This window comes from Typopeltis vanoorti, chromosome 2, assembly GCF_054136105.1.
Source record: "Typopeltis vanoorti isolate ZY-2024b chromosome 2, IOZ_Tvanoo_1.0, whole genome shotgun sequence".
NCBI lineage: Eukaryota > Metazoa > Arthropoda > Arachnida > Uropygi > Thelyphonidae > Typopeltis > Typopeltis vanoorti.
Window position 1 is genome coordinate 18,656,026 of NC_143550.1, and position 26,195 is coordinate 18,682,220.

Below are 26,195 nucleotides of genomic sequence, written 5' to 3' on the forward strand. Positions count from 1 at the left end.
TGATATCGGAATTGATTTGAGATTTACAAGATTCTGAAAAGGTCGTTCAGGATACCAGTAGACGGAATTTTTCATTTTATGGAGCGTGGGGAGACGATTACAGGGAATGCATGGAAGTTGAGAATGAATATCTTCACGAAAGGGGCGAGAGCTTGGTTTTCTCTCATAGTGGTGCGTGATTGGAATGGATTGCCATTGAATGTTGAGTACATGCTGAGTTGAATGAATGTTGAATTGAATGTTGAGTGTGAATGAATTTAAAAAAAAATCTATAACAGTTGATACGAGTGATTTGAGGAACTGATTCCATGTAGGTCTCTGTTAATTAAAAATTAATAATAAATGATATTTAAACCGTAAGTAGGTCATTGTCGGTAATATCGCGCTGAAAACAATACATATATTTCCGACTAAAATGAATCAGTAAAGACTCATCATGGGAAGTCCGTATTAATCATCTCAAACAGTGCATGTCATATTGCTCCTTAAACTTGTGCACTAACGACTACCCTCGGCAAATGTTCCACTCTTTCATCACTCTTAAGTAATAATAATAAAAACCGAGTCTTCACGTTCCTCGTAACTATACTTTGACTAAACCTTCATGAATAAACCCCTTATCCTTTTCCCTGCTTTAATATACAGGACTGTCTAAATTATGCAATCCATCCTTAGTTCTCTCAAGGAGCAAATCTACAATGGCCTTTCGTGGTTGAATAATGTTTACGAAATGGAGAATTCAAACGATTACCCTTGTCGATTGTCAGAAATTGGTCTTAATTATCATCTCAATAACATTTGCACTCTGTTATTGTAAAAGTATATATCAAAGATAGTTCTGAATAAAAAAAAAATGAATTAATCCATAAATATTTGTTGCCTTAAGGATATTCCTGTACCGTACTTTAGTGGTTATTGTATTTGTCGAATATAAATGATCATCATTCTTTCGGGAAAGAAAGGTTTGTTTTTAAACTTGGAGATTTTTGTATTCTGCATTTCTGTTCTAAGTAAACAGATCAGTATTTTTAAATAAAAATTGTTACATGCAAAATGAATTGTCATATAGTTTTATTTTGTTTCAGGAGTCTAAAATGAGCAACTCATTGAAATAAATATGAACGAGATGCATTGTTAGAACGAGTTTTAGTGTAACTAAATGATTTTTCCCTTTCGGTAAAAAAAAAAAAAAATTTCGGTTATGGTCTTGCTCAAAATATTAACTACTTTTTAGCATGCATAACTTATTTTTGTATCCCCGACGATTTAATATTTTACTAAACATCAAATACGACTGGAAATTGACTCTTTTCGAAAATAGCGTCAGATGAGACGCACACAGAATTTGTCAACTGCGACTTTAGAATCACTAAAGCAAATTACCAACTCCTTTTTAATTCATCTTCAAAGAACAGTTTTCTTGCCATTTTTTATTCTTCAGGCGGGAATATGTATTACATTTTCTGAAGACACTACAGTAGAACGGGGGGAAAAAAACCCTGAAATATAAGCTTTACATTCAAATTAGCAGTTAAAACCCCCGACCAGTTAATGACGAAAAATAAAAATGACGTTATATCAGGAGTTATGATTGTATATCATTTGCGACTTGCAGTCATAACTACCAGATGACGTACGAGTTCGTTTACTTTGCTTTACCTAAGGAAGAGGAGGTGCTTGTTTCCAAAAGAACAGTTTTCATTCTTGAGGCGGGAATGTGTATTAAATTTTCCATGTATTAAGATTAAAAATATTTATGTAAATAACAATTTCAGCAGCATGGCGATAATCGGAGTTTTGACCTCTTTCTTCATTAACATTGTAATTTTGTTCAAGTAAGACAAGCTAATTATGAAGCGTTTAGATGTAAAAATGATGTTACATCAGTGAATTTAATTGAAATAAATTCACAATAAAACTTTAGCATGCAATAATAAACACAAAGCAAATTAATTTGTGTATTCTATTCAGATTTTGTGCTTATTTTTGATAAACATTATCAACAAACAGATTATAATTTTTTTTCGGAGATATGAAAAATTTAATAAATTATACAAAATAAAACGGATATATCTATCTACCCTATATATATATAAAATGATAAGCCTTTTTATGTCACATTGTATGTTACGTTTTTTGAAACGTTTTGAAACTCAGGGGCTACCCTGAATGTCGAGTCTTAAAAATTCGAGTCATCAGAATTGAAGGAGAACCGGCCTACCAGTCCGGAACTCGGGGGGGCTGGGCGCGTAGGTTCCAAGGGACGGAACCCCCTTTCAGGTCTTCAAAATTCGAGTCATCAGAATTGAAGGAGAACCGGCCTACCATTCCGGAACTCGGGGGGTTGGGCGCCAGGGAGCGGATACCCTTTCGAGTCTTAAAATTCGAGTCATCAGAATTCAAGAACCGGCCTACGAGTCCGGAACTCGAGGGGGAGCCCCCCCCCCCCTTTGAAGACTCGACATTCAAGGAGAACCGGCCTACCAGTCCGGAACACGGGGGATTGGGCGCTAGGAGGGCCGTAGCCCCCCCCTAGTACTATATAAAGATGATTTTATATAACTAAGTTTGTCTGAAAATGGGAGAGAAACGTAATGGCGAAACCGTACAAAGAAAAGTTCTTGTTGGTACCTTTTGTTATGAAGAAGACAAAGTTCGAGTGTTACAGAATTTAGTAGATCCGTTTGTGGACATGAGATTGGGCAGAAAAAGACCATTTCAAATACACGTTTTAGCAGAGCAAGCTTTACATGGCTAACAGCAGAAGAGATTTTCGTGCTGAATGCAGTATTACTTAATTTTTACAAATATTTCGTCTTTTGAGAGCCATACTTTCTAAGCAGTAGGAATAAATTATATATAAATAAATGTGATAGTCTAATTTTTGCTTAATTGTGAATTAAGCAAAATTAGAAATAGAGAATAAATAAATATGGTCTACCGTTGTAGTAGTCGTAATCAATTGAATCAGGAACGGACTAGTATTCGAGTAATACACTGTTTGGTGTAGCCTAAATCCGATTATGCTTGACAGTTAACATTAAGTGATCATGGCACAAAGCAGTAGCTCTTAAACTGCCGGCCAGTGTTGGTGACTTGTCACCAACACTGGCCGGCAGTTTAAGACTAAAACTCTTAAACTGCCACTCTTAAACTTGATTAAATCCTCAAGAAAAAGGTTTTTCTTGAGGATTTAATCAACTTTTATGCAAGTTATCTGAATGTTTTGAAGTCTCACAAAACTTTCAACCACCGAATGCGCAGAAAACCAGGTATTTGCATAGTTTTGCCTAATCAATTAAGCAAAACTATGCAAATACCTGGTGCCATGATCACTTAATATTAACTGTCAAGCATAATCGGATTTAGGCTACACCAAAAAAGTGTATTACCCGAATACTAGTCCGTTCCTGATTTAGTTGATTACGACTACTAGAACGGTAGACCATATTTATTTATTCTCTATTTCTAATAAGCACAGTCATCGCAAAAGGCTAAATTTATCACAGTGCTCAAATAAAAGTTGAGTAAGACACAAATTTTCTTACAGTGGTTGCTAAAGTAAATGAGATCTAAACAAACATGAAATTTGGTTTCCAAGAGCGATGTATCGTGATGATTTGATTACTACAATTATGTACTTGAATATGTTGCGTAAATTACTTTGCTAGTTTCTCTCGGCAAGTGCTGTTCCAAGTATTTGGATTGATATTAAAAGAATTACTACATGCCACCTGCACGAATTGCTGGTTGGTCTGCTTAGTGTATTTTCAAACTAATAATAAATAAAAATTGAGCTGCTAAGAGTCAAATTGTTTTAAACCATCTCTAGATGCTTAAATTATCTTCGGAATATTGCAGAAATAATTGCAATAGAAAAAAATAATAGCACGATATAAAACAAACTATGAATTTCGAATAATGCATGGAGGAAACAATGTGTACGAATATTATTTCAGTATTGTAATTTTTAACTTATAATTTCGCTTACCTGATTGGTCACGGATGTGGGATGAATTGCTTGTGGTCCCCCTAGCGGTGTCATCAGGCAGCTCTCCTACAGAAGAAATACGATAATGAGAAATCAGTAAACTACGGTAAGCCGAGCCGATGACGTAACGCACTTTGCGTCGACGGCGCCACTGCATCTTTTACTTATCTTTTACTTAAACCTCTACTGTCGAGTGACTAGCAAATGCACGCCAGTTAGACGCGCGTTCCTCTCCTCTAAGCACTCGGCTACACTCTGGGTGGAGGCTGTTTCTCATCCTTCCGCGAAGCATTCAGATTTAGTGAGGTCATCGCCTTGCTTCCTTTCAAAGGTCTCCGAAGATAGCATCCCACTTGGGCCCTCTACGCCAATGAAAGATTCTCGAGGACGTTGAGTATTTTGGAAATTACGATCAGAACATTTTTCTAAGTAAAAATAAAGATTGACTTAATTCGCTGTTTTGCTTTCTTTCGCTTTAATGATATTCGCCATGCTTCTTCTGATGATTGGAATATTTGCAATGAACAGTTTGAAATGTAAGAGTTAGTTTCGTTTTATGAAACTCAAGACAGATCAACAAATAATATTAAAATGTACAAAATAAACTTCTAATAACAGCGAAAACAAGCAAGAAACTTATCTATTTAGACATTTCTTAAATATCTAATACTAATCAATATTATGGTTGATTTATGGTATACTTAATAAACGAACAGCAATTTAAATTTGTCTTATCTTTGCGGTGAAATACTGCTGAATGAAATCAACAAATGGAATCGAAAAAACATAAAATCCTGTTTTCAATTATAGTATTGCAACAAATCTTTAACTATTTTTTTTCTGCGTAGTTATTGTTACATTTATAACGCACATATTGGTATTGGAAATGATTTTCGAGTATGGAATACTTCTGCGCCCCACTGAGATTACTCTGTTAATAAACAATGTTCATGTTATACCTAATAGTATTATAACGATGATATGCATAGCTATTTTAAATCAGTTTTAAATTAAGCTACCTAGCTAATTATTAGAAGTCCGTGGTGGCTTGAAAAACTAACGGGTTTGGCGTAGAGCTGTATCTTGAGATGGGCTGCGACAGTCTTTCGTGTAATGGGATGAAATGCTAACGCAATTAATGTATTCTTTCTTATATTTGTTGACCACCTTGAAAACTACGTGCGATATTAGTTCTCTCCAAATCAATAAAAAAGAACGAAATTACAATAAAAAAAGTAATCCACCTTCAGAGGATAATGCAAAACAGAATAAGGAGGAGGTTGATGACCTCAAATTGTGATAAAATGTCAAGAAAAAATGAGACTTTTCTAACTCCGAAAAAATTTGCCATAAATATTGAAAGATTCTCGGGAGGATTTCCTTTTTTTTGGAGATGGAATGTTCAGTATTCTCCAAACGGACGTACTCATTGAATAAATTAAACTTCGTAAACATTGCGCTCTTCTGTCAACTTGTGAAAAGCTGGTGCACCTGATTCTAACCTAAGAAACCACCTTCAATGATTGACATTTTAATGGTTCCAGTCTTCATATCAACTCGTGTGTGTGTGTGTGTGTGTGTGTGTGTGTGTGTGTGTGTGTGTGTGTGTGTGTGTGTGTGTGTCTCAATTCAGTTGTTGCTCAATTTCTGATCTGTTCCGTTCATTTGTAGTATTCCTTAATGCTTCATTGTGTTCTTATTTTCGTTATTAGAAGTCCAGTATACTATTGAAAATGGTAACACTTGATTACGTTTATGCTTTGCTTTCTCCCCCCCCCTTCAAACTTATTGATATTATGAACTTCTTTTGGGAATAGGAATGTTTTTAGAATTTCACTTTGGCTTAGTACAGTTGCGTCATTCATCATCCATAATTCCTTTATGTGCAACCTGTTCCCTGCGATGAAATAGAGCCTAAAAAGGGGAATAAGTGGATGGACTGGATTTATTCAAATAGAGTAATGAGAATGAAGAATTTACCTTTATAGATTCATATCACTTTTACTTCCGCGTTATCAAAAAAGTAGATTTTGGGACAGAGTGAAATAGTAAAATAAGAAATGTGATCACATCAGAATCCATCCATCTATTCATTGGACATCACACAGATGCTCGGTGATGTCCTCACAAAGTGGTCCTGTTGTATGCTTTCTTGGAGGCTTCGGATCTGAATATCAGAGCTCCACACACACAATCCATCTCATTGACGATCTATCCCTTCCTATTTTTCCAAGAACTTTACCTTCTGTTACTGTTTTAAGAAGGCCTTCCATTCTTTCATTGTGTCCAAAGTATTTGACCTTTCTTCTGTTAATATTCTTAAGGAACTTTAAAGTTCTACTGATTAATTTATCCGCCTTTCAGTATATGATATCCTCAACAGCCTTCTGTAAACCACATCTGAAAAGCAGCTATCTTTTCCAATCATATTTCTTTAGATTCCAAGTCTCACATTCATAAGTCCTTGGAAAAAACAGCTGCATCCAAAATTCTCAACTGTTATTTTAACCAATCCTAGTCTTTTCCCGGCGTCTTCTGAACAGCAAGTCTTCACATTAATAATGGATCCTTGGTGCTCGAACTTGCTGCCTCAATTCTTTCTCATTAAGGTACACTTCTTTCTCAAGAGCTTCCGTGTTTGTATTTCCTTTAAGAACTATGATATTTGTCTTGCTAGAATTGAGCTGAAGTCCTCTGTTCTTACTGATCTCGTTAACTTTGTCAAGAATGTGTCTTTGTTCTTTGTCATCACAAAAGAGTACTGCATCCTCAGCGTACCTCAGATTACTGACCAATCTACCGCCTATCTCCTAATTCCTTTCTTAAACTCATCCAATGCTACATGCATGATGTCCTCAGCATAGATACTAAACATGTGAGGAGGAAAATAGGTTTCTCAGGTATCTCTGCCTCAGCATTGAACTCAGTCCTATTTAGAATGAGCTCTTAATAAAATTTTCCTTGCATGAGAGATTAAACTTATAGTTGTTGCAATCCTTCATATCGTCTTATTTACGTAGTGTTATGAAAACCGACTTCAAGTTTCTAGGCTGTGATCCTGTCTCCCATATCCTTGTAATCAATCTATGAAACTCTCTTATCCCTCCATCCCCTGTGGCCTTGATTAACTCTGTTGGGATTCCATCTGCATCCGGGGCCTTATTGCAGTTAAGCTGTTTAACTGTTCTTTCAACCTCATGCTTAAGTGGAGGAGGTTCCAACTCAAATAAAGGTTACTAACAGAATAGACAATGTATATTGTATTGTGCACAGCTACTACTGAAGAAAATGACGATCTTATCGCTTCATTTCTGCTGCATTAATTCATTATAACGCAGCTATTACATAAAACTATCGCAGATGAAGATTGGTCTGTCTTGGTAATTCCGCATCAAAAATGTCATTAACATAAGATCAACTGAAGCGCACTAGGTTACCGTGGCCAAAGAACTATTTCAGTGAAATAGCTGTTTATAGAAATTCGCAGAAAATGAAAAGTTTAGGTATAGCATTCCCCAAGGAGAAAGGAATGATGTTCGTTGGCTTATAAACGAAAACAATTATAGTGGATGTCGGTCCATGGTAGATTTTCTTTTCCTCCGATCTGATTTTTAATCTATATATTTATAATGAAGATAATACATAAATTTACGAGTATAGCACAGCATAATTACATATTTTAAATATTGAAATGTAGTTTTCTACGTTATCCATTGCTATTGTATATCTTTTACGATAATTACAGTTTCCGAAACACGAGTTTCTTTTAATGTGGCTCCTGATTAACTATTATTTTATAGCAGAAGCTACTAGGAACCAAAGTTATCATTTTCTACTTTTTCCACTAAATCTGATTTGAAATTAGTTTATTTTTGAAAGATTGTCACAAACAATACACCCGAATACTCTTGAAAGGAAAGATGATCGCCTTTTTTAAGACGTCTAAATGTAATTCAAAGGATTTTTAGTAGGGAACTTGTAATGGGGTTTGGAACCAGTATTAAACTGAAAATAATACGGAATATTGAAGAACCAAGGAATGTTTAAAGGAACAGATTCCTGTAAATTACAAAGAACAAACAAGAACAATATAATCCAGTATAGTGTTAAATTATGAAATAAATATGGATGTGTATATATATATATATATATATATATATATATATATATATATATATATATATATATATATATTTACATTCATTTATTCAAGATGCTCAGGAATTGAGCGACAAGTGATCAATACACAGTAAACACAAGCCTTACTTAATCTGATCCGCATGATAAGTAAACAAATTACTTTTCTTAGTCTCGAATCAAAAGCAATTAAATTTGACTTAATATTAGAACTAGGCCTTTGATAAGTTTTATGGCAATAATTCTATAACTAGTTTCCTTTTTTCTGTTACTGATGGCTAATTACTCGTAAAGACCAGCCTACATGTCCTTAATATAGCCTTACCCATACAAATATAGATATAAAAAAACTTTCTAAACATCTTGGTGACATTCTACGTTTTAAATCAAATATCAACAACCTTAGACCGTGTCCTGAGAGCGCAGTCGAATTATTTGAATGCTTCACTGATATTTTGTGTTCCAATTCAGTTTACCTTGTTATTTGCATCCTGGAAAATACCTAAGTTACTGTTAGGCGAAATACTACATTAAAATATTTATATTTTTCACTTCAGTGTTAATAAACCATTAAAGTTATTTATTAACAGCTTTGCTGCAATATTAAACAAGCCGCAACCTTCATATTTGCTTTGTCTTCTGAAATGTCAGTTCCAACAGTACTGTAGTGATGAATTAGCTTCGCATTCGTATTTTGTCCTTAAGTTTGTCCTCTAAGAGTGCTCACAAGAATTTTCTAGAATCGGACCGATCGAGTGTGGCAAAGAGACTCACTTTGTAAACTCCAATTTTATGGCAGTCGACCTTACACGTGAAATGTGTTTCTTCTCCAATGGTTCACGGCATGTCATGGACAGCTTCAAATTTCCGGACGACTTCTAGTGTCTCGTTACTCTATACTTCCATCCAATCTCTTCTTCTATTTTTCTTCCTCATGGTTGTTTGTCTTACTTATCTCAGATCTTCGGAAGTGATTTAAAAAAATAACTCGCAAAACCTTTATATAATTATCCTTGGGATGGAAATAATTTATTTACATCAAAATAGGATACAAAGTTAATTGTTAAAATTTTTTATTAATTTATAACTAATTTTGTATACTGGCAATAATAGGTATCTTAAGCTGATTCACAGACCAGATGTTTTCTCTCTCTGGCTCTTACGAGAAGCTGTATGAGAGCACAAATAAAGCGGTCGCTTCGAAAGCCAATATTCACGTGCTGTTTGTTAATATGTGGATTTTCACACAATACAGCTGACACTCAAGATGACGATGCTCGGAACAATCTATTTTTAAACGATAACTCCAAACAGTCCCTCACGTTTGAGGTAATCGGCGATCTCTGCCAGCTGCTCTCTCTCTCTCTCACACACACACAAAAAAAAAGCGCCGTCCAGGAATATTCAGCTGCTATGCTGTACTAGAGAACTGTTTCTTCTAAAGAACAGAAAATCATAACCTGTGACACAGTAAACACATTAATTAGTATCGGGTTTATTTACACCTTCAAAATATACTTTAACCAGCACACCTTGCTTTGCTTAAATTTTCATGAAACGTGCAGTGGCATTCCGCACAGAACGTGGATAATTATTACGAAAGCACTTCACGTTATATAACTTGAATATGGGTTGTAATTTTGAGATACGATAGTAGTTATCTGAATTAGCAGTGTAGAATGTTTTAATTAAACGCAGGCAGCAAGCGAGATGGTGTTGGATGAATCGAAATACTAGTCAGTCCTACTAGTAGAAAAGCTGTAACATTATAGTACAGTGATTTTCAACCTTTTCCATAATACAGCACACCTAGACTAATTATTAAAATTCTGCTGCACACTAAAAATATATTCTTTTAATTTTTTTGATAATCTGGCAAAAAATAGGCATAATTTTGATTGATTTACACACACAAGAATAGGGAAGACCAGACACTAATAAATAAATGCGCAAATTACGACATTATTTCTTTCAATTAATTTGTTTTCATAAATCTCGCGGTACACCGGTTGAAAATCGCTGCTGTAGTGCATTAGTACTGTGGGTGTGCTATTATGGATTAGATAACTGAGAAAATGTACTCTCGAGACCAGTCATGTTAATTTCCAAATCACTTCAGGTTTCCAGCAATCACGGTAATAGTACTAGGCGACGAAATCGTCTACTGTAGGTAGATGGAAGGTTGAGATGCTAACTATTCGTCCAACGAGACTGGCGATATTATCTAGTAATGATATGAAAGCATTCTTGGATGACGCATTGGATTAAGGAAAGAACTGTTGTGCGGTGCATGACATTGCAGATACAGATTTCCTAAGGGAACATTTGTTGACAAGCATAAGCAATTGTTGCCCTTGCGACAGTTAAATATAAAATCAACCGTCAAATATCAATACTTACTGACATTTGATAACCAGTGTATATTGAACTTCATGTGTGATGTAATTAAAATTTTCCAAAGGAGAAGAATATATCCATGCCGGATAGAGAAATTTGTACTCTTTTTTTTTTTTATTTATTTCGTATGGTGATTCAACGGCCGTAAGTCGCTATTATGGGAGGTACGGCACCACCTCAATCCTCCCTTATTTTTATCCGGGCTTGGGACCGGCATAGCCGACAATTCAGATCTACGGAGGGATCGTCTTAGGTATTAATCCTGACTGTATCCGTGTGTGTTCACGGGGCCGGTTTGCCTGTTTGCGGGATGAAAAACCTAGCTAAACTGGGGGAGAAAACCCTGCTGTCCACGCCCAAGACCGATTAACTTGGCTATGGCTGAGGAAGACCCTCACGTGATCGAACTTAGGACACTCCTTCCCCCAGGCATATGGTTGCGAAGCGCAAAGCTACTAGGCTAACCGCGCAGACTATTAACAACTTTGGAGAATGTCCTTTTTAAAGACGCGATCCTGTCAAATCTTCAGTGGGTTGGTGAATGCGTAGTATATTACTATAAGCCTAATTTTTTCCATTTCAAGTGTTTTTGAAATTCTTTATGTATTTGCGCACTTGCGGTTTAATGGCAAAATAATGAAGTCACTGTACTTATCACGTGACATTTCTGTTTATTTTTGAGTTCGTAGTAGATGACATCAATAGTAATGCTGGTGCATGCAACGAGAATTGATCATTCCTTAGCACATCGTACTTTGTTATACAAGCAGCTAAACAATGTGACATGACACGAACGGCTTACTCATGCCTCCTAATGGAGCTATCTAAACTACTAGCAATTCTCGCGATGAGTTGCAGTTTTTTTTTTTTTTTTAATGAGTTCAGAAGTATTCGTGTGACACGCTATAGAACGAGAACAATGAATTATATCAAATGCATTATTCAGGCAAGGATTAACGATAAGCAGAACACGTGCACAGTCACTTCAAGAAAGGTTTCTATCAAGCAAATCCTTGGAAGATAAAAAAAAAATGTATAAATAGCATAATGAATACGCGAACAAAAATAGGGAAAATGAACATCGAAGTTAAGTAACCCGATGCAAATGTTCTGGCAGCCATTAAGGGGAAAAACCTTACGAAATTGAAGGAAATGGGTGATAATTTTTGTTTATTAAAAATAGTCTGATCTTCGGTTTCTATGTCATTCTGTCTTTAAGTGGAAGTTATTTCATTTGGCGTAACTTTCCTTATTGGGCAAGCCACTTGAAAAAAAAAATCAACAATGTTCGCAGATTACCTGACTCGCGCTGAAAGTATTATTCGTGTGCTGTAGAACTCCAACTGCGTCTTAGATGAATAGTAACATCCAACAACTTCTTGAATGAATTCCGGAATCACAGAATAGACCAAAAGGGTGTGTTTTCAATCCCGAAAGTCGAAAAATCTAATAGAATCAACCGGGAAAGGCCGTTGGAGCTGATACTTTTCGACCTGAAATTCCTTGAGTGTAAAATAATATAAAAATTTACCGCGAGTGATAAACGCATTTCAGAATTATGCATGCAAAACTTCATAAACCTGCTCAAATATGTCAAAAAAACTGAAATTAAGCATGTAGAAGAATTCTTTCAATGTCAAACATATGAATCAATCTAGAGGTGTGATTCCGTAAGACTCACTGAATCTTTAATTTTCGTTGAAAGTGATGCGAAACAACCAGAACGCCGCCTCAAGGTGATTATAAAAACTAGGTTATTAAACCTATACAAAGATTGTGCTTTCCTAAAAATACTTTATTTTTCTGATCACGAACCTAAATACAGACAATTTCTCTCTTATAATTGTATCCGTTATAAGCTTCATTCTTACAAAAGAAAACCAAACCTATTTGTGCTCCTTCTGTAGAAGGTATCGCACAGTAATAATATATCTTGGCTGGAAAGAAAAAGAACGTTTATGGACGGGAAGAAGTGGCATTTTTTTTTAGAAAATAACCTTTCGATCTGTTTTCTAAAAAAAAAAAAAAAAAGAGAGAGAAAGAAAGATGCGACATAAGAGGAAGAGATAGATGGGCTAATGTTCGTGCTTTAACAGGAATTCTGTAAGTGATGTAAGTATAGTGTCAGTCTCAATTCAAATTCTGGTGGAAATGCCTTTTAGAAAAGACATACCGATAACATAACATCAGATTGATAGTAGGAATTAATGAGAAATGAATTCTTAACTTGCTACTTGATGGGATGAGGATTTTTCCCCCTAGGAATTAGTTCTCAAACATGGAAAAATTATTTTATAGTAGGGAGGGAGGAATGTTGCACTGTATGTGATTTCGAAATATCGTAATCCAATGTGATTACGACATTTCAAAAATATCGATTAAGAACAGATTTAACTGTGAATTCGTCACTCTTAAAATCAATGTTGTTTTATCGCACAAAATATCGATTACACTATTTTGTACAATTAAAGCAATTTCTTTTCTGAACCATATTCGTAACAGAATATGGTTCAGAGTTAGATTTACAGAAACCTTTTCTATATTTATTCCTAATTACAAAAGATTAAGCCCTTTCGCATTTTTAACGTTAGTGGGTTAAGCGTTAAATAATAGTGAAAGCCTCGTCTCTTCTACCTTACATAGAACTTTTTCAGGCTGGTCTGGCATCAAACACAGAAAATCATCTGTCACTTAAAGACAATCGCAATCATTTATGTTCCCAGTAAGATTCGAATCGATTCCGAGGTTCATTTATTTTCGGGCATATACACGGGTCTATCTAGATTATGCAATACCTTCTTCAGAGGAGAGAATTACATTGCGGCTTTATTCCGTAAGACAATTTACTATTGACTGGGCTCATAACCTTTGCTTCTGTCTTTGTGCATCTTTTCGTATCGGATCTCTTCTTGATTACCCGATTGTCACGATGCCAACCATTCTTAATAACTCATGAACTCTACACAGATACACCAGTGATCTCGTCGCGTTCTTTTTTAGTGCACCCGCTTCAACTCAGCGCCCTTCAACAATAACCTCTGTGGACAAATCGCTAATATTTAATTTCTCCCCATCCTTCATGAACATTATTCGTTCCTTCTGAAATAAATTACAAAAGTGTACAATTTTCGTAAAGAAATACCAGAATAGCTATTATGCTGTTTCAAGGAACCGTAGCATGGAGTAGATTTGATTCTCAAATTTATATGTATATCGATTCGATTATATATATATATATATATATATATATATATATATATATATATATATATTGTGTGTGCGCGCGCGCGCGCCCAAGAGCTCTGAACATAACCTGGGTTTATGATAGGAATGTTTAACTTTTTGCGAAGAATGGTCATTTAATTCTGTGACAACTTGGAGTACTCAAAAACCAGAAAATTGTGTGTTATTTTGTTATATACCTTATTGTTCTTTATTCCTCATCAGATTTTTTTCTCTTCATGGACATATAGTAATCAAGTATTCTGTTGAGATTGCATATATGTCCTGCATATCTTTTAAGAGGTCAAGTTATTTCTATTTTTTTTTTCTTTGAGATTTTTATTTGTCTTCTTCGTGCGGGAAGTGCTCTCTTAGCACTTTGTTGGACCTCCTACCTCTGCCCTTTATAAATATACACGTAACAACACAGATCACAATTCCTGACGTGCTGCCAAGCACGAGGACGGATAACATACTCGGAACAAACTATTAATAATCGCGAGCACCTGCGGGATTATGAACTGCATCTGAGTTGAATGCCTTGACTGAACTGAGATTTACTTGGGCTCTAAATTAAATAGAACTCGTCACTGTAAAGGCATCGGATAACTGGAAATTCACTTTGTGTTATAATGGAACTAAATAATTGGATCTCCAAGTAATTTAAATACAAAATTAATATATTTTTCTTTCTGTACTTAGTGTATCCAGCGACGTTTTTTTTTTTAAGGTTGGAGATAAATTGCATTTCCTGATATGAGACCATTAACCTGCTTATTGGAGCCCCAAAGGTTTCCAGCCTTTCATGGATGGGATATATATCACTGTGTTATAAGGTCGTTTGTCTATGTTCATAACCTGTTATTTTGCTAAATGCGTGTTCTAGTTCGTTTGCCTAATCTTGTTTTTATGGACTGTGCTTTGAAAAGAGGATTTAAACTGTCATCTGTTATAACCAAGTACAGCACGTGATTAAAACCACTGAAATATTAAGTAAATATGATAATTTAAAATGCTTAATAAGGGACTTCTTTTAATTCAGGAATGAATTTCCTGAATTAACAGATAAAGCTCTAAGGTTCATTTTTCTATTTCCAAGTTCATATCTGTGCGAAGTTGGATTTTCGGCCCTTGTAAATATTAAGACGAAGAGGAACCGAATTATAGATGTCGAACCGCATCTGTGATTGAAATTAACTATAGAGCCACATTTTTCTGAAATTTTATCCACCATACGCAATTTCACTCCTCTCATTGATAAATTATTTAAATTAAGTAAAAATTTATAGTATCTTTATAAATTTTGTTCTATTAAAAATAAATCATATTTTTTGTTTACATGCACATCTAAATTCAAATAAAATAGGCATTTACAATGAAATATACTTTATTTATTTATTATTATTTTGATAACGGGGTACTTGGTAATGAAAATATAAGAAGGGGTACATTGATATCTGAAGTTTGAGAAACACTGTTCTAGAATGATGAAATACGTCATATTACAAAATGATGTTCACATCAAATAATCTAGTTTAGGTTTGTAGAATTCTCAGAAAATGTTGTGAACCACAAAGCCTGGTGTTCAGATAAGGACATTCTTCCACATGGAACTGTTGTCTCAGAACGTCGTCAGATGAACGCCATGATGCGTGAATTCCTCCATGTACCGTTACTTCTGTCAATTCTATGTAATTGACAGAAGTGCTAGAATACAAAATCTTTTGTATTCTAGCACGATGGCGTTTTCTTATTGCATTCGCAATGACACAGTGGAATATGTCCTCGTTTTTAAAGACTTGGGTTCAACATTCGTCAAGGACCCAAAATCTTTTAAAAGGTTTCCCAACTGAAGGCCAGTTAGTCGATCTCATGCGAAGAGAAGCTCTGGATTTTCATCCTGCAAAAGAGCAGGAATATATGCCATTAACGAACAGACTTACTGGCCTTATAGCCCTAGTTGCTTTTCCCATTTGGCCATAATTTCGAACAGTACCTACTGTGCCAGCACAAGAGGGTTGGAGAAAGGCAGATAGTGATGAAATCCAGGTCCTGGTGTTTCGTACTGGTAGAAAGACGGGTACTTGTCGATAACAACACAAAGCTATAGCCCATCATAATTGTTTGCGACAGTAGGTGGTGGTGGTAGGAGGTAATGGCCTGGGCATGTTCTTCTAGTCCTTTAATATTGGTATGGCAAGGGATGAATTTGCTAATTTTTTGACGACCTAGTAAGTTCATTGACGCTGATTTTTACGTTACATGTAAAAGATGGACGCTTGTTACAAAACATGTATATCGTCCAGCAGGAATGGTTACTGGAACATGATAGTGACGTTGCCTTAATGGATGTCAGTGGTCTTCATTCACTGAATTTCAATTTCGTTCCACCACATCTCAATGACACGAGGTGTCACTGAAACGAAATGAAATGCACTTGAAAGGAACCACTACCATCATATCTGAAACTGCAATAATTCTACCTGCTTGGGGTAAGATACCCACGGAGTAATGTCCTTAAGGATTCGAGGGTGAGAAGAAAGAGGGATACAACATCCTATTTGGAAATTTGGCCACAATCAGTTTGAGCAATGCAATCTCTTTAGTTGTATGTGGAGGAATAGGATTCTTTGTCATTTTTGGAAGAAGAATATTTTAATTGTATACACGAAAGTTTGTAATCCTATCTTACATTCAATGCAGTGAGTGGTCTTCTTTAAGTAAGGAAATAGTAAGCTTTTTGTTTATTTCACCTAAAGACTTACAGACTTTCATTCCTTAGTAAATTCGAATTCACGTTTTTTTTTTTTTTGGGGGGGAAGAGTGGAGATGCTATCTAATCAGGACATCATGGCGCTGTGAATACTGTTATTTATTTAAATGAAATACCTACAGGTTCACTGCTTCTTATTTCATCGGGATACTTTGTCTTTTAAGTGAGAATTCAGAAGTAGGAACAGTTTATACATAATGATGCATCTGTCACATGCAGTTGAGTGCTTAGTATTAATAGCTCGTAGGTGTTAGCGTAGTGTAGATCTAACGTGTTGTAAAGTCGGATAAGTGATTTCCAAACGTCAAGCAAAATCGAGCCGGAGTTAGTTATGAAATCTGGGCTTTAATGATTCTTGTAATAAGAGCTGTCGCTGATGTTCTACCAGGAATGATGTCAATTTAGCACTCAGAGGAAAGGTTTATAAACACCAAAGGTTTAGGCTGCTGAATATTGAATTCCATAAATTGATTGGGCTAATATGTATTCTTTCACTTATTTCTTGGGATCAAAAGGTGCTGAAGATCCTGATCTCAATTACTCCAAGGTTAATAACTTTCTATTGGAACAGAATTAAAGCCAACATTGTTTTAATGTTCTTAAAATGCACAGGCTTTTTTAATTTATCTTTGCTGGTGATTCTTCATTCGAGAATAACTAACATACATTAATCATTCATTCTATTATTTGTCACTCCCTTCCTCCCACAAAAGGTTCTAATCCCATAGTATATTAGACCGCAGGTTGACTTAGGATTTTTTATTACTTTTTATTCATTTATTAGTTTACACAATCCATCGATTCTATTCTAGAAAACATGCAACTTTTTTTCATGGCAATGAAATTCATTTCAAAGACATTCATAAAGGTTCCCACAGCTGAATTTGAACCTGCAGCCTTTTAGACTGAGTGTGTTAATCACTCGGCTAACCAGGCTGGCGAAAATTCTCTCCTTAATAAAATAATATTAAGAAGTGATTAATGAATGTTGCAATACAAAGTATATACCTTTCACTTTTTTTTCTGACACATTCTGGAAGGAATCGCCTCTGAAATCCTAGTTTTGAACTTAATAGGTGTCGCTCGACAGCGAAAATACAACACCTATCGTCATTTCTGCATTTTCAATGAACAACCGTCAGAGAATCTCAGGAATTGCTATATCGGAAAACAGTACTCTTAAGTGCAAGATAGTTTGAGAAAAGGAGTAATTTTAAGTCTGCAACAGATCCTCATAACGTCGTTTAGTGGAGTCAGTGGGTCAAGGATTTAATATACAGTGATGTAAATGAATAATCTAGTTCCATTTTTATGCTCGCGAATAATAGACGACAGGGTGAATATTCAAGCATCTTGCATTCGAGTGCTTGTTTCTTAACAAAATGCAGAGTCACTTCTGTGTTAACACAGAAGTGACTCTGCATTTCGTTAAGAGCTCGCTCCAAAGCTTTCTGTGGCAGTTACTAAGTATAAAACAAACACAGCATTTAAATCTGCAAGAAGAAATATATTAAGATAATAATCGTCTGTTCTAAAGCGGTCTTGGACATCTTTGTATTTGCTTTATTGCTGCAGAATAAATGCCTTGAACTGATAGCAGATTTAAGTGCGAACATATTTTTCAACTTAAACTTTGAGGAAATTTATGCTTATTTGTTGTTTATCTGAATTGCTCTATGGCGTGAGTAAGGAATACTATCTAATATTGGTCATTATAAGCTCTACGAGTAAAACTTTGTAATTTAATACAGGCGCATCATAAAACCGTTGAATTTCAGAGATCAAGCTTGACATTGTTCCGTGCTCCAGGAATAATATATAACACTGAGTTTGGTATTTGTGTCGTTTAGATCCTCTGAAATTTACATAGCTGAACGACTCGATTACTGAATGCTAAAACGGTAATAAAAACTTTATGGGAAGAAGCCAAGTACGCTTTTCTTGTGCCACACTTGGCTGTCATCTTTGGAGAAGTATCGCTGTCCACCCACACTGCACACGGTTATCTTTTCATGCTTTCCGAACATTAATTCGTAGATGCTTCGTACATGTTCTATAAACCTAATTCCACCTTAAAATGTCAATGTTGACGAATAACACCAATTCTGTATTCTTGTAAATGCAATCAAGATGACATGATTACAATCAAGTATAATATCTTCTAAATAAACTGTCAGATAAACAGAATTGGGAGGGATGAAATAAAATAATCTGCTGAGTGCGGGATTATGTCTTAAATCCATGATTTAAAAAGAAAAGATGAACACTGAATATTTTGATGAAAGATATGTATCACGTTTTAATAAAATCCTATCTGGAAAATTAAATTCTAGTGTCGGGACATATCCTGTTATGAAAATAGCCGTGGTGATTAAGAGAGGTTGTAAAGAAATGTGGAAGAAGAAGAAAATTGATAATGAAGAATTTCTCATTCAAGTCGAGGCTCTGCTTCGATTCGAAAACTGAATCCATTATGGATGAAGAAAAGCTTTCTCAGATTATCATTAATCATCGACAGTTTCGTATAATAATAATTGATGTAAATGACAATTATATTAAATACCACATTTAATGTTTTTCATATTAGGAGAGTTGAAATATACTGGATACTTTTTAGTGAAAGGGAATTACTTCACATTAAATAAATAATAATCCAATATTTAAAGTGTGTTCTGAAAGTAACTAAGCTTATTGAATTGAGCATCCCTCACGTACTGCCTGTTTTCTCATTGTGTTTAATTCCGTAGTACATATTGCTAAAGGGGGGGGGGGGTGAAGAGAATGCTCATAAAAATGCTAATAAGTCATAGATATGTGACATATTTGATATCTTCTTTCTCTTAACAAAATCAGACCGCTGAAAGCAAAATATACTTTAAAATCTTTCGAGATCGTTTCCATTCCTTTATCATCAAAACCGGCTGCTGATTTTATTTTGTAAATAGAAAATTTCTGAAGTTGACCTTGACAGCACCTTTATGCATAACTCAGTTACATCTCTAAAGAAAGGCATCTGTATTCAAGATGTATGATCGTCTATCAATATATTTATATAAAAATTCGCTTTCTTGGCAGATGAAGCATTGCAGTATAATTGTTGGTTTTATTTATAGCTCTGTATTTCAGTTTTTAAAAAATTCCTTTTGCTTCTTGACAATCAACACAGCTGATGGGAATCTTAAAGTAATTCATTCCACTTTATATAGTTGCGAAATAAATGTTCACACATACACATCTAAAGGCATCTCAAAATAGAAAAAATGGATTCAGTATTTTTTTTTATCTTATTCACATTGAAATTTAGGGAGCATTCATGGATGGGAAAACAGCTCTGTGGTTTCTAGTTATCGACTCAAACTCTCATTCAAGTAGTAGACGATCCTTTCATTCAGTGGAAAGAATTTCTCTGCAAATGCTAAATTCTACTGAAATATTAATTTCAAATGATTTATAGAAACATCAATAATGGATAACAGACGCAAAAAAACAATAATTCATTGAAAGACACAGAAACCTCGAATGATCGTTAATTTTAGAACAGACTTGCCTAGAACAGCGTTTCCCAAATGGTGGGTCACGACCCGGCACCGGTCACGAAAGCTAAATGCCGAGTCAGTTTTTGGGTTTTTCTTTTTTCACAAAACTCTAAAATACAATTGAGATTGCGTTTAATTGAGACTAATGAATAAATAATTTAATTAATAGAGACGGAAAACGCGCTCTGTCAGCGTCCACGTCGCCATTTCAAGTGTCTTTGTTTGCGGTCAAGTAACTCTATGAACATTCAGATCTGTTTTATTTTACCTATTAGCCATAAAAATTTTAGTGGGTCACGAAGATGAAGTATTAAAATAACCGCGCTACTGGAAAAAAAAGTTTGGGAAACCTTGGCCTAGAATATTTTCCATCCTGAACATCTGAAATATTGCGATTTCTAAAAATCGTGCTGACAACAAAAAAAAATATGCTGCAATGATAGAAGATGAGTGGATACAGCATAACAATAGTATTAGGCTTTCTGGATTATGCGCTATCAGTAAGCATATATGCTAAATGGGAAACCCTTTATAAAGTAGATTAATGTGTTTTAAATAAAAGTATCAACTAACCAATTTAAACCATTCATTTATATTATTACTTCATTTAAAAATATCTCCCCTACGCCTGCTTTTAAAGACTCGGATTTGGTAACACGTGTTACAATAAATAACCAATGCGAACAAACAAACTTACCTAGCGAGAGCTTTTTCCATTTCGTTCTCCGCTTGCTTCGCATCAGCACAATTTAGTGTTACACTTTCTCCGTTTCGATACGGACACACATTTCAACGAAATAAAAAAAAAATAAAAAAAAACAGTACTTCCCAAATCGCAATAAAAACGTTTTTTCTTTAAATTCGAGACAATTATCTAAGTCATTATTTTCTTCCTGTACAGCTGACGATCAGCAGTGCCAAAGGGACTCCAACTATTCAGTGTTATAGCAAGCGGAAATGACACTGTGCTCTTACTTCAACTTCCGGAATTAGGCGCTGTTCGTGACGTCGCAACTATTAAGCAAATCAAAGGAGGAAGCTGCCGCTGCTTGCTGAGACCGCACACATCCAACACCCCCCCCCCCTAGTATTTAACAGACTGTTTGGCCATACGTAGAGAATAGCAACAAGAGAAAGGGCAGAATACCTTTGCGGTAAGGGTGCATTGGCTACACTATTATTCCATCATATCGCTCTGACACTCAGCTTGGAGAGAAGTGATTATTTCTGTAGCGGCTATAAATAGTCAGGTGTGTCCCCCTACACATATAGGGTATTATATGGAGGATTGTCCCTGGATGCTATTCTTAGCCTTGTTCTGAGAGATGTCAGATGTGATATACGGTCGATCACATAAATGCTGAAAACTGGCAAAAAGGTTATCAGTCACTGCTTGTCTGATAACCCAAGAGGGATATAAATATAAATCGACTAGTAAACATCAGTGCATAGGTTTTGGCATTGTGAATTCATCCTTTTTTTTTCTTTTTAAATTCCCTTCTGTGGAATATTTTGAAGTTGTAGAAATTGAATTTTTTTAGTAACCCAGTCAGTTACAAGAACTGATTTTTTCAGTTCTTGTATATACCGAATAGTGGATAATTATTGTATGCACAGAATGATTTAGATCATTCCTAAATTTAGCTTGTCAATTCATACTTTTCAAGGTCTAAATGCAAGATGTTTTATATAGATCCAAAGTCAATTTATAACTGTTGAGACATTTTTTTCCAGACTCAAGTTCCTTATTATAACAGGGGGTGGTTAAGTCCTTTAAAATTTTCCTTATGCGACAGGTGATCGGTGTCAATACATGATTGTTTTCCTTCTAGTCAAGGTCTTGAAATTAAGTTCAACAAACTTGAACTTTGGGAATCTACCCATTTAGCTCTCGATGAGCAAAATAGAACAAAATACTAGTCAGATTATTAAAAATCGACTAAAATGCTTCCAGGCATTTGGTCTAAAGAAAGTTACGCATAAACGTGTGGCATTAAATGCTGTTCGAACTCATAGTTCCTCTAGTTGCAGATCAGACTCATACCAAAGGTTAATTGTTTTTTTCGAGACTGAAGTTTTACAATGCAAGCATTAGTTTCGACTCTTTGTACCGATATATTTAAATATAAATATGTACCGATATATTTTCCTAAAGCTAGTGCTTTTGGGGCATCTAAACATTTCAGTGATTGAAAATATAACAGATATCCAATATTGTTTTTATAGTTGCATATTTATAGTTGCATATCAAAATGTTACCTTTTTTTAATGTTGGTCATGTGACTTCTTGCCCAAATATTTTACATAACTTTTCATTTGCTTTTGAAATTCTTGTTATCATGTACATCGACTGGTATGACGATTGCCCTTAGTATCGTTTGGGAAGTTTAGAAGCCTACTAGAAATAAACATTCAACATTTTATAGCCCCTCTCCGCACAATGTTAATATAGTACTCCTCAAACAAGTTGGTGTTCATAAAAAAATAATAAAAACAAATCATAACCGATTCTCAGTTTTCTACGATTATTAATCCTATGCATTTCCAAAGGTTGTCAAGTGTGTGTGTGTGTGTGTGTGTGTGTGTGTGTGTGTTATGCATGCAGATCCCTGATCTGGCTGGCTGTTTTCTATAATGGTTCCGAGATTTTTTTCCCAACGGGATCTGTTTATCATTCTTTGTCAACTTATATCAGTAATCTTCATTTTTTAAATCGATCTTTCCGTTGTTGAGTACTTTGAATAAGTCGTTTTGACCTACTGTGATACGCTTTCTCGGCTGTTGCTATTAATGAATTAGTGCAATTTTTCTCATCGATAAATCTGCAGAAGATCTCCGAATCAATAAAGTTAAACTTTTTGGTATGCCACAGACTCAATATTATAGGTTGAACTGAATTTTTGAGCCAATTCATGATTCTAGTTAATCGTACTTCCATATTGAGATTTTCATAGTTGTAGTTATTCATGTTGAAAATTTATGGAATAGGAATGAAATAAGTAACTTTTAATTGCTAAATTAAGTTTTACAAGCAGACGTTTCGCGAGCTCATTATCAAAGCATTAAGATACGCACCCAATGGAGACCAGAATTACAATGGCTTACAAAACAAGGACAGTCACATGTATGGAAGGCGATAATAGCGCGCTCTATGTGATGTTTCGTAGTTATTGCTGACAAGCGGATAGGACATTGTGCTAAAATTTATGTAGAATTACCCTTCCCTATTTTGTCGGGTATGGTATTCACAGTGCAGATTGCTTTTTCCTCGCGATGACGATGTTGGTACTCTTCCTAGTTTCTTTACCTAATTAGCAAGTTCAGTAATTGCCCATTTGTCTGTGTAAATTTTACTCTGTGCTACGTTATCTTCTCCGCGTCCAACCAAAGTGCAGCTTTGCCATTTGCTCTGCAAGCAGTTTTGTGAGGTTTGGATGTATACAAATGATCTGACTATGTTACTTTCAGATTAAATTATCCTCGTAGTCCTTTCATTTTAAAATAGGATTTCGTTTTTCTTTTCATTCGAGTTTATGGTAAGTCTTTTATGGGAATTAGATATTCCGATTTCTCTCTCCGTACGCGTGTTTTCGTTTTGTTAGATTTTGAGGTTACTTTCTTTGATCGGATATCGCAATCTGAGTCGGTTGCTGTTTTATCAGATTTGATTTTAATAATGCAATCTCCTCCTACCGTTGGATAAATCTGTTTTGCGATGAGTTCTGTCTCAGAAGCTATCTTCACCCTTTCCTTCCAGCTAATAATACTGAGTTAACAAGGCGGGCCTACCAGAAAGTTAAACCTTTATTGATTTCGATATCTTCTGCAGATTTATCGATCAGAATAGTTGCATTAAATTACTAATGGCAAAAACCTGGAGAAAGTGTATGACAGTAAGTCAAAACTACTTATTCGAAGTACTCAGTTGTCACTGATATTTTCACACTATTAACTGGACTCAAATGTATCGTTTTTTTGATATTCACGTATAGAAGACTAACTCTAATTATTGGTATGTGGTTTAACTTGTACGGCTAGCAGGTGCCATTCAGTTGCGCAATCAGACGCAGTTGTATTACATATTCACATCCTTGTTCACAATAACTGTGAATGCACTGTTTATGTTTTGCAGTGAAGAGTGTATGAATGTACATTTGTGTACTATTTTGTAATGACAGTGTGGACTGTCATGAGACAATGCAAGAAAGTGAGTGTTTCTGCATCTGTTGGACGCCTGGTACGACAAAGTGGATGGGGGGGGGGGGGGAACACATTCAGATACATGCCATTCTACTTGTTAACGCCTAAAGAATTTCTCTTCTGTACTAGTGCTAGGAAACGTTATATGTTAAAGATTTCTGTACAAATATACATCGAATAATCATCTTGGACATGCTTATTAGTGGTTCAAATTTTTCGCTTGGGTTGATGCACAGTCTTCCCTATTTTCAATTCATTTTGTTCACTAACAATACTTTCTTCCCAGTGGTCAAAATAAAAATTCATTTATTGACTTGTGATAATATACACTTGTGATAAGAAACACTAGGAAATGTCCAACATTGTTTTGGTAAACGTTCAGTATTGTTTGACTGGACAAATACGTCTTTACCAAAGGCAGATTGTCTAGTCGGTTCATTTTTCAAAAACTCACGGTCGAATTTTTTTTTAAATGAATTGCCATACTTCATAGAGAATATTTCTCAGTGACCACAGTTACAAATATGCTATTATTTCGATAGTTATTCTCGCATTTCACTGCGAATGCTGTGCATGATTTGAATGAGCATTCCAGGATGGACCACTCAGCTGCTGGACTCAGAATTGGTCATTGCAGTATTTGTCCACTGATTTCGAATTAAGTGTATACTAAAAAAAAAAAAAAGTAAACGCAAGACGGATAACAGAGATGCGAATTTCGGATACTTACTTAATGACTAAAGTTAATCGTGATGTTATTTTCAATTACGGAACAGGTCATGTGATGTGTGTCCAAGTCAGATTGGGAGAAAAATAAGCAATTGTTTTAATGGTGTAAAAAAAAATTCATTGATAGGAATTACGTCAGCGAAGTAAAGCCATGAAGTAAGTATGTTTGCTCTTTACTAAATGTGTTCAATAAGTTCACCTGTTTTGCTGATAGAGAAACTCGAGTGTCCGTGTAGGGAAAAAAACACCACTTCCTAATAAGATTCCATTATGGGGAGTAATATAGTTACGTAAACATCATTTTTTTTTTAATTCCCAAAATGTTAAATACAATTTTAAGCAACTTCTTTATTGCTTAAATACATTGTTTGTGGATGAGAGAGTTTAGAAAGTTAAAATTTGTTGTCCAGGGTGAAAGAAGAGAATCTTCCAGTCAGTCAACTGGAAGAAGGGAAGAAAGTTTATTGGCAAAGTAGTGAGTTTTGGTGCATTCTCTTTAGGAGTACAATACATGCGGAATTGTTTATTATTTTTGCTTTTTATTCTAAGCTTAAATCAGACATTCACAATAAAATGTCTGCGTTCTGACTCCTAGTGAACATGTTGGGAGAAAACTAAGAGAAGAGGAAGAAATCCGTGGTATTCAGAACTGCCTCACTATTTTATCTGCTGGATAGATGGTGTTCACAGCGCAGTGCCGTCGTTCTTTTCTTTGAACCTTTTTCTTAACGCTTTGTAGACAATACCAACCAAAATCGCACACAGCCACCAAGGATGTTCCCAGCCAAATTCCTACGTAACCTCCAATGTAACTTACTAGTTCCACTGTCTGTAGAAAAAAAAATTATTTCATTTATATATATATATATATGTATATGTATATGTATATATGTATATGTATATATGTATATGTATATATGTGTATATGTGTATATGTATGTATGTGTATATATATGTATGTGTATATGTATGTATGTGTATATATATGTATGTGTATATGTATGTATGTGTATATATATGTATGTGTATATGTATGTATGTGTATATATATGTATGTGTATATGTATGTATGTGTATATGTATGTATGTGTATATGTATGTATGTGTATATATATGTATGTGTATATATATGTATGTGTATATATATGTATGTGTATATATATGTATGTGTATATATATGTATGTGTATATATATGTATGTGTATATATA

At 35.0% G+C, this 26,195-nt stretch overlaps 1 protein-coding gene across 3 annotated transcripts in view; it reads right to left on the minus strand.

Moving 5' to 3' along the window:
- Positions 1–20,954, minus strand: part of LOC150108856 (uncharacterized) — a 137,728-nt gene extending 116,774 nt beyond the window's left edge. For 2 of the 3 annotated variants that reach the window (XM_090410406.1, XM_090410387.1), the window contains exon 1: positions 3,992–4,163. In XM_090410406.1, the coding sequence (XP_090266532.1) occupies positions 3,992–4,148 (157 nt within the window). In that variant the 5' untranslated portion in view covers positions 4,149–4,163. Of the gene's footprint in view, positions 1–3,991; positions 4,164–20,753 lie in introns of those variants that run through there. The other variant, XM_090410397.1, reaches the window with a different exon arrangement.
- Positions 20,955–26,195: the final 5,241 nt, after the last annotated feature.